Raw genomic sequence first — 10,577 nt, forward strand, 5'->3', positions numbered from 1 at the left:
TCAGGGTTACCACCCCAGTCAGCATCTTTGTAAGCCTCAATGCGAAGATGGTCATGAGGAGACAAAAGGATCCCCTTTCCTGAAACTGACTTCAAGTAATGGAGAATACGAAGAACAGCAACCATGTGAGTGAATAAGGATCATGCATGAACCGGCTCACAAGACTCACAAAGAATGGCAATATCCTGTCCTGGTGTGGGAGAGATAAATTAGCTTGCCCACCAATCGTTGATATCTGCCCTTATCAACAGGTTCACCATCCTTCTCTTGCAGACGAGTAGTAACTTCCAAGGGAGTGTCACAAGGATGACAACCAAGCAAACCAGCTCTCGATAGTAAATCTAGAACATACTTTCTCTCGGGAGAGAAAGATGCCTTTTGAGAACGGGCAACTTCAATCCCAAGAAAATATCTTAGCTGTCCTAGATCTTTTATGTCAAATTCCCGTCCCAAGAAAGCCTTCAGGTGAGAAACTTCATCTGTATCATTACCAGTCACAACTATGTCATCAACATAAACTATGAGAAGAGTGACCTTTTCTCCCTTTCGCTTGATGAACAAAGTGTGATCAGCATGACTCTGTTTGTATCCACAGGAGACCATGGCTTTATGAAACCTACCAAACCATGCCCGTGGAGATTGCTTCAACCCATAGAGTGCCCTTTTGAGCCTACAAACTTTCCCATGGGTCTTGTCAGAGGAAAAACCCGGAGGAACATCCATATAAACCTCCTCTTCCAACTCCCCATGAAGAAATGCATTTTTTACATCCAATCCGTAGGTCCCAAGCCAAAGTTGACAAAGACAAGATAGTAAGACTCGAAAAGTGTTCAACTTTGCAACAGGGGCAAATATCTCCTGGTAGTCGATCCCATAAGTCTGAGTGAAGCCTCTAGCCACAAGCCTGGCTTTATATCTATCCACTATTCCATCTGGCTTTTGCTTGACAACAAATACCCATTTGCACCCGACTGGTTTCTTACCCGAAGGAAGAACAACTAGCTACCATGTCTCATTTTTAAGTAAGGCCGTCATTTCTTCCATCATGGCTGCTTTCCACTTTTGATCTGCAATCGCCTCCTGCCATTTCTGAGGAATAGAAAAAGAGGAAAGAGAAGAAACAAATGCACGCTAGGAAGGAGATAAGGCATCATAGGAAACAACATTGGAGATGGGGTATTGGGTGCATGACCTAACGCCTTTACGAACAGCGATAGGTAAGTCAAGGGAAGGATCCTTACCAGATGATGTAGTAGGGTCTGGATCTGGATCAAGTGCAGACGATTGTGGAGGTGGTATGGTGGTGGTGGTAGTCTCAACTTGTCCTGTGCGCTCCCGGGCATATACCTTATCAACAGGGATTTGACTGACTGGTCTACGCTCCCCCTGAATAGGAGCCACTATAGGAGCTGAAGTTACAGAGGGCTCCCCCCTGAATAGAAACCGGAAGAATAGCAGACACATCTTCAAAACCCTGATCCTGCTCCCCCTGAAGAGGTGTCTGGGAATAATATGACAAGGACTCATGGAAGACAATATCCATGGAGACAAAAGTACGACGAGAAGGTGGATGGTAACACTTGTATCCTTTCTGGGTCGCAGAATAGCCCAGAAAAATACACCGAATGCTCCGTGGAGCAAATTTCCTATGAGGATGATGATTGCGGACATAGCCAACACAACCAAAAACTTTGGGGGAAACCACAAAGGAGGAGGAACCCTGGAGGAGATCAACGGGGGAACGGCCATCAAGGACACGGGTAGCCACACGGTTGATGAAATAAGCAGCGGTAAGAATGGCATCACCCCAGAGATGTGAGAAGGAACCGCCGTGCAAACATAATGGCCCGGCTACCTCAAGGAGATGTCTATTTTTCCTTTCAAAGAACCCCATTCTCGGCGGAAGTGTGTCAACACAACTGGTCCGATGGACAATACCACGTGCAGCCAAATAAAGTTGGAACCGACCCTCCATGTACTCTCCGCCATTATCATCGCGTAAATGCGCAAGGTGGCATTGAATCGGGTCCGAACCATACGATGAAATAATCAAAACAGCGGAAGACCTCACTTTTATGGTTCATCATGTACACCCAAGTGGCACGAGTATAACAATCAATAAACGAGACAAACCATCGATGACCAGAAAGGGAAGTACAACGAGCAGGGCCCCACACATCACAATGAACCAAAGCAAAAGGAAACTCACTTCTTTTATTTAATGAAGAATAACTGGAACGAGTCTGTTTGGCCAAAACACAAGCCTCACATAAAAACTCATTCCTATTACAATGCTTAATCAAGCTCGGAAACAAAAGAGACAAAGTACTAAGGGATGGATGACCAAGTCGGCAGTGCCAGAGATGAAGGTCAGGGGACGAGGTGGACTGTAAATGATGAGCTGTAGAGGAAGCCGAATGCAAAGTAGAAGGCTGACCCGGGTCAAGTAAGTAGAGACCACCCTGCATCTTACCACCCCCAATCGTACGCCCCATCTCCAGATCCTGTATGACACAATGAGAAGGGAAAAAAGTCAGTTTGCAGTTCAGATCTCTAGTTAGACTACTAATAGAGAGAAGGTTAGTAGAAAAGGACGGAACATGCAAAACAGATTTTAATGAAAGGGTAGGGGAGCAGCGTATGGAACCCTTCCCATTAATAGGAGAAAGGGAACCATTAGGTACTCGAACACTGTCATTGCCAGAAGATGGAGAATAAAAATGAAATACATGGGAGGAGCCAGATCATGTGGCCGTGGCACCGGAATCTATAATCCAAGGATCGGATACGGCCGATGCACACAGTATTCACCGACTGGAGTACGTGAGGCAAAATTAGAACCAGGAGGGGCAGCAGGTGTAGATGCCGTAGTAGAGGCAACGAAAGAGGCCTGTAGCATGCGACGGAAAGCTAGGAGCTCATCCTGAGTAAGCCCAATGTCAGATGAAGGGGCAGCAACAGCAGCAGTAGGAGAATCAGCCATATGAGCCTTGGGCTTAAACTTCCCACGGGCTTTCTTTTCCTCAAAATCAGCAGGCTTCCCATGGAGCTTCCAGTATTGAGCCTTAGTATGATAGAGCCTATTGCAGTGTTCACACTTGACAGGACCTTTAGGGACAGCAAGACCACCATCAGTAGTGGTAAGAGAAGGAGTACTGGAAGCAACTTGCAAGGCGGAGCGATCAACAGTAGAGGAATGCAGCATATCAGCCCGACGAGATTCCTCATTATGAACCAAGGCAAAGGCCTGTTCTAGGGATGGAAAAGGGGACTGCCCAAGTACTTGCACCCGAAGAGGATCAAACTCCATATTTAGTCCACCAAAAATCATAGACACGTATTTTGTCAACGTGTTTGCGATAAGCACCGATCGATGCAGATAAAGGGCGATAGTCGGAGTAATGATCCAATTGCCGCCACATGTTCTCGAGGGCAAGATAGTATTTGGAGACGAGAGCTCCTGTTGGGTAGTGGCATTAGCCTTCTTTCTAATCTCATGACACTGTGCATCATTCCCCGTGCGACCATAAGTCTCTTTGGCACCATTCCGGATAGTATGGGCAGTGTCGATGAGAGAAGAAAATTGTCCGAGATATCCCCTTGCATAGAATGGATCAAGTAGGACATCACCATCGCATCATTCGATAACCACTTGTTGAGTGAGAACCCTCTTCCACTGGTTTAGTTGTTGTCCCAAGAAGATGGCCAGTGAGGCCACGGCCACTCATCAAATAGGTAGACCGAGACCACTTCGGTAGTTGGAGCCATCAAGTTTGATTGGGGCAGGCAAGGGGAAGAAAATCAGTCCGGGGCTGGCCATCAATGCTAGAAGAGGCCAAAGAAGAATCTGAACCACTATCATTAAAGGTAACCAATCTTCAATGAAGTAGCAAACAGCCAAAAATATCCAAAAAATTCTGGAATCGACCCCAATAGAAAAGGGCTGTATTGGAGCAAAAATCTCGGATATGTAGGTGGGAATGATGTCGAATGAAGGCAAAGAAGGCTGCCAATCAGATGCACAGAACCAGCAGCCAACCCCAAGATCGATTAATGTCGGGTTTTGAAAAAACCCGAGAAGAGAGATCGATAAGGGTCATGGGTCTTCAACCAATCGATGAAGTGAATAAATGAGAACAATGTCAAATAAAGATCCCACAATAGAAGATGCAGCAAAACGTAGAGGCCTGATCTCCAAAAAAAATAGGAATCTTCAAATCGCAGACAATGCTTCAGCTCCACTCGATCCAAAAAAGAGGCATAAAAAAGGAGGTATATTGGGGCAGCAGCTAGATCATTACGATCACCTCAGTAGTGCTGCCCTAATGGGAGAAGAAGAACCAAAAGAAAGGAAGAAAGAAGAAGGGAAGAAGCTCGATGGAGGGAAGGAGAAAAAAATCGAAGGGACGGAGGTGGGTTTTGAAAACCTAGATCTACATGGTATCAGAGCAGGCAGGGGTCACGGTATTGAGTCCCCCTGGGAGTGGGCAGGTGTTAAAAAATTATTTATCCACCCGTGTCCCCCTTTGGATAGTCCGCCGTGTTAGAGCTCCTGTATGATATACATATTGTTTCCTCCCTTTCCTATAAGGTCGGCCTTTTAGAGGAAGCGGTTTCTACAAAATTGTTGGAGCCCCCCTTACAAATATTCGCCCCCTTATCAAAACGAACTATTTGAATGCAAGTAACAAATTGAGTACAAATCAGCTAATGGAAATTTTTAAAAGCATTATACACATCGCTCTTTTGTTTCATAAAAAAAGTCCAAATGGACCGGTGAATAGTCATTAACAAAGGAAACAAAATAACGATAACCAAACAAAGAGGTGGTGGGAGCAGGCCCCCAAACATCAAAATGCACAATATTTGAAAGGAACAGCGGATCTATTACCATGATAAGGATAAGATGAACGACAATGTTTAGCAAAAATACATGGTTCACACCGAAAAACATAAGAAAAAAAAGATATAAACAAGTGGAGTAATTGTTTCCTCATAACAACAAAAGATAGATGGCCTAAACGTTAATGCCTAAGCATCACAAAATCCATAGTACTGCTGTCACTCTACCCGCACACATGGGACTGAGTAGTAGGCAAAACAAGTGTGTGGGGCTTAAGAAGGTAGAATCCTTTCTCCTCACGTCCACTGTCAATAATTCTCTTTGTCACCAAATCCTGAACAAGACAATAAGAAGGGAAGAAGGTGACATAGCAAAGTTAAGAACATGAAGGGCAGAGTTGAGAGAAAAAGAAGAAGTGACCTGAACACTACCCTTAACAAAATTAGAACAAAAGGAATCATCAGCAACTCTAACCTTATCCTACCATAACAAATAGAATAGGAATCATAACACTAGAGTATACCAATCATGTAATTGGTGGCACAAAAGTCAATTACCCCAAGGAGGAGCAGTGGAAGGTACAGATGTAGAGACCTACAATGCTGAGGATGAAGAGTCGGATACTATAGAAGCAGTAGAAGTGTAGCCAAGTCGAGACATCATCCTGCAAAGCACTGCAATATCCTCTCTAGTCAGGGAGTCGGGATCTGCCTGTAGTCCATATGACTCAGTCTAAGCTGGCACAGTTTGTGCCCTAGTTCCCCCTCTCCTACCACCACGCATACCAGGGGGACGGCCATGAAGCATCCAGCATCTCTCTTTACTATGCCCCAATTTTCCACGATGATCATATTTAAATCTTCCACTGTTATCTCCACGGGGTGGCCCTTGGCCTCTCCTCCTACCTCGCCAATCTCTGTGAGAATTAGAGGCAAGAACATATCTCTCCAGGGATGATCAATGTATACTCTTCTAGTCTCATCACTCTATAAGTAGCTACACACTTCATCTAAAAATGGAAGAGGTGACTACCCCAATATTTGCAGTCAAATTGGCTCAAATTCTGGATCAAGCCTACCAACTAAAATAAGAACACGTTCCTTCTCAAGTGTTTTATACACCTTTGTCTCATCCTCGGGGTTGGATAACTAGAGGTCCCTATAGTGATCATACTCCTCCCAGAGACCAACGATGGTATTGTAATATTCAGAAATACTTCAGCTACCTTGCTTCATTGTGATGACCTTTTGAAGGATTTGATAGACTTTTGTTGAGTCACCTACTCGGTCAAATGTCTTAGAGACATTTTCTGAAATCCCCTTTGCAATCTCCTTCCTCATAAATCCTATGCCCATCTTAGGTTTCATGGAGAAAATCAAAGTCTGCCATTTCTAATATGTGGGATCATTCACCGCAGGGGTCTTAATAGGATAAGTAATGTACCCCAGTTTCCCCCTACTTCGAAGAGACAACTTCATAGAGTGAGCCCAATCCAAATAGTTGGTATTGTCCAACTTCAAAAGGGATATTTAGGCATTGGGGTTATCAAAGGGAGTCAACTGAAAAGAGAAGGCTTCAAAAAAGATGTTGTATCATGAACTGCCTAAAGAAAATTAAATCAGCAAAAAAAAATTGAAAGAAAGAAATAAATGCATAATAATAACTATAAATAAAGTTCAATTTCAAAACAGGATATGTGTAGCCTGCCCCATTTAATCTAGTCATTCCATAAATGAAGATTATAGTTTTGCACCCCACCCATTCACCTTCTGTGTAATTAAATTACTCTCTAACAACCATCCGTACACCGTTGAATATGATTTGTTCACAGGCTAAGAGACAAACTCCCTCAAAGAAATAAATCCCAAGATAAGATAACTAAAACATGCAAGGCACGAAATAGTCGTGACTCTTTTTTTTTGATCAACATCTTTCACTGATTATTGTAGTCATATAACCAATACAAGAGGTAGAATGAAGCCCTGGGAGCCCAATATAGCAACCCCAGTACTTCGCAAAAAATTTAACAATTGAAGTTGAAATGTGAAAATTTAGATACAATCCAACAGTTATTTAAATAAAATGAATAACCAAAATACAAATAACTAGACGGATGAAAAACAAGGTGCATTTATGAGGAAATTAAGGAACAACACAAGGACTCGGTGTACCTCATAGTTAGTAACAACACCATTATGAACAACCAAGAAGTCATTTCCAGGACCAGAAGACTGAGGATGGCTATTCCTGGGTGCTGGCTCACCGTGAGTTGCCCACCGGGTGTGTGCAATTCCAGCATGAACAGGAAATAAATCCTCCAAATTCAAATCCGTAGCAGCAACCTCTGTAAGCAGAAAGGCCCACCTTATTTTTGGCTCATTGTCATCTCACTAAACTCTACGGCTCAAATAAAAATCATTCACCGTATAAAAAGAAAGATGGCAGCACATTTGATCAAATCCAACTAAGTGAGGGGAAAATGCTAGAAACGAAAAGCTCAAGGAGCAGAAAATTCAGCATTACAGCTACACATCAACAGCAGAAAAATCATAACTTTGTACCTAGGGAAAAGAAAAAAAAGAGGGGCGGGGGGAGATCCTTTTCTGAAACTGGCAGTAGTTTCCTTTCCCGTGTTACAAGCTAAAATCACCAATTTAGCCACCATACAAGAAAAATTAAACGGGAAAAAAAAATAGATTAAAGGCATAGACAAGACATCAAAATTTATAAACAATAAATTACAAATACATATTTTAATCAACAATTTCTCTCTGAAACCACTCACACGAAAGAAACCAAACTCTTTTAAACGGAAAAAAAAAAAAAAAAGTAGCGAAATACGATTCACAAACAAAAAGGTCAAAAATAAAATCAACTGAAACAAAACGTACCGAACAAATAAATCATAAAATCAACGACTTAAAAAATTATATGAAGCAGAAGAAAGTCCGTAAGCCCTATGAACCCAAACAAAGTTTAGTCCTTGTTTTCGATATTTTTTTTTTTTCTTTTTTTATGAAATAAAAAGGCCGTTACCTTCGTAAACGGATTTGACGAGTTTCTCAATGTTTCCTTCCTGGCGGAACACAAGAGGCCGAAAGGAGTTAGACGGAATTCTGCGTTGATCCCCGGAAACGGAAGCAAGATCGGAGGAATCTATACAAATCCCAGAAGAATCGTAGCCTCTGTACTCTAAACGCCTCAACCCATTGAAGAGAACTTCGAGAATGTATCTTCTCTCTCTGGGCACATTGTGATTCAAATACGCGAAGATCCCACACATTTTCTATGCTACCTTCACTCTCTCCTCTCTTGGATGATGGAGAACAGAACAAAAGAAGAGATCGAACAACGAAGAACTAGACAGAGAAGAAGAAGAAGAAGACTGGAGGGAGGCGGTTTCCTTCCACTTTCTGGTCGTTTTCTCGGTCCTCGGGCTTTTAAATAACGTTAAATGACTTTAATATCCTTCCGCGTCATAATTTACACTTGTAAGAACGTGATCTGTGCGGAATTTCAAAATCTGATACGAGTCACAAGTAGGATGGAACTTTCATCCTCTATTGTTGGCGGCAAATCTCCCTCTGAGTTGGTTTCGTACCCCACATGGAAAGATCTCCCCCCCTTCCATTTTTTATTATTTTGTTTGATTTTCTTCTCCTTTTGACCCTTCTTCGCGTGTGCTTGCTTTCTGTGTCCACGATTTTTCAAAACAAATAAAATTGTAGCACATCCAGAGTACGAGGAATCAGAATCAAATTTGGAATCGGGGATTAGTCGGTTAACCCTTTGGGATTGGAGCATTAGTTAGTTAATCTTTTAGGATTGGTGGGTGGTTTGTGTGATTACACTTTCATCAAAAAAAAAAAAAATTAGAATTGGGATCGGGATTTAGATCCGCATCTGAATCAGTTGAAGCTTATCCCAATTCTGACCGATTTGATGCACTGATTTTGGGTAATTTCATTGATTAGTTTCAATTCTTTGTAAGATATGGTTGATTTTTTTATCTTAATTTAGATAAGAATTGTCAATGACCGATTCAAATCCTGATTTTGGTTAACCTTTAAGCCCATCAAAATATGATTGGCATTCTAATTGGTTTCATCCATTTACATACATGAGAGGATTACAGACACTATGCATATACTACATGATTGTAGACATCTCATTTTGTCATCCCGAAGGATACTCAGACAATGAGGAGTATTTTTAAGGATTGAGGGATATTGCATCTATGAATTGGAATTTATATCTCATATTCTTTGGCGCACCTATACAAATTATTCCTAGAATGACCAAAATACCCTTGAAAAATAAATTATAATGAAATGTGGTTATTTGACCAAAAAAAATTGCTAGTATGTCCTAACAATGTGCGTTTTTTTGTCATACCCAAGTTATGAAATGAGCTAGTTTGCCCCTAATTGAGAAAATATTCTATTGTAATTGAGTGGGACCCACATTGGAGACAGTCTCTATTAACTATTACATTCACCGATTTTCATACCAAGCAAAGTATGTGAAATACATGGGAAAATGGCTTTTGAATCGTTCGATTTGAATATTCGGAGCCTAGGATATATGCTTCTCAGCTTCCAAAACAAACCCTAGATGGGCCTGACCTAACCCAATTCAAAATAGAACTAGCCTGATTTACAATAGAATTGGTCATAGCTGCAACTTTTGACATTTGAAATCCTCTTGTGAATTCGTCATTTGAAGAGTTCGATTTGTCATCCAAAGTATGTCACTCAGCGCTCTTTCAACATTGAGCCGTCTTCCAAAATGTCGAACATAATCCACAAATGTTGGACTTGTCAGATCCACATATTGAGAGAGATCAAGCTCTGTTCGACCTTTAAAATTTTTACTCTACATTGCAAGCAGTTTCTTTGACATGATTTCGTTGTAGGAGTTCATCTTTGATTGTCAAACTAAGCCCATTCGACGTCGAATTTTGAGAATTTCCAGAAATATTGAATCTTCATTTTTTGGACTTATCATGTTATTACGTGTTAGATATCACTCTTGGAGGCCTGGAACTCATTTCGGATCATTCTTTGGCCCCCAAGTCACCTCTTAATGGGATAAATCTTTCCATTGGCTCAAATTTGATTGTCCAATGGTTGTTGGCCTATTTTCAATATTGATGCAAAACCACTTGGGGGAATCTCATTGTTTTTATCAATTTAGATAGGGCTTTTGCATCCCTCTCCTAATGATGTGTTAAGGACTTTGTGTTCTTTCCTAAATCCATAAATACAACATTCCTCTCATTTTATGGAGATACCGCTCTTGCTAATTTAAGTCATTGACAAAGAGTGAGTTGAAGGAAGAGAAAGTTATAAACCCTAAGTTTGGGTGGTTGAAATTCGAGATTAGACTGCTCTTCCAGTCAAGAGCAGCCTTCAAACTCTTATTTTCACGGTTCTTCAATTAGGTAAGATTCAGATCACTTCATCTACTTTGTTTCATCTTTTTTCTCGTGTGCTTTTCATCATGTTTCTTTGTTATTACATGTGGTAAAGGTGTGTGATCCTACCTCCCTAGGTAGTGGTCACAGACACTCGTGTTGTTATTTTATTTTTGTTAATTTGTTGTTCTTATGTCTGTCTACCATGTATGTTAATTTCTTCATCTCTTCTATACATCCTTAGGCTAGGGCTTTGCATATTATTCTATGTTTCTTTGCATGTTTATTGTACATTAGTTTTCTCTTTTATATATCCAT

At 41.3% G+C, this 10,577-nt stretch overlaps 1 protein-coding gene across 1 annotated transcript in view; it reads right to left on the reverse strand.

Moving 5' to 3' along the window:
- The window catches only part of LOC122643889 (glutamine--fructose-6-phosphate aminotransferase [isomerizing] 2-like), a 57,987-nt gene extending 49,751 nt beyond the window's left edge, over positions 1-8,236 (reverse strand). The window contains exons 1-2 of the mRNA XM_043837463.1: positions 7,880-8,236; positions 7,015-7,187 (exon numbers count right to left, since the gene is read on the reverse strand). Of these exons, the coding sequence (XP_043693398.1) occupies positions 7,015-7,187; positions 7,880-8,126 (420 nt within the window). The 5' untranslated portion in view covers positions 8,127-8,236. The remainder of the gene's footprint in view (positions 1-7,014; positions 7,188-7,879) is intronic.
- Between the last annotated feature and the right edge of the window lie 2,341 nt (positions 8,237-10,577).

Source organism: Telopea speciosissima, chromosome 10 (assembly GCF_018873765.1).
Source record: "Telopea speciosissima isolate NSW1024214 ecotype Mountain lineage chromosome 10, Tspe_v1, whole genome shotgun sequence".
Taxonomy (NCBI): Eukaryota; Viridiplantae; Streptophyta; class Magnoliopsida; order Proteales; family Proteaceae; genus Telopea; species Telopea speciosissima.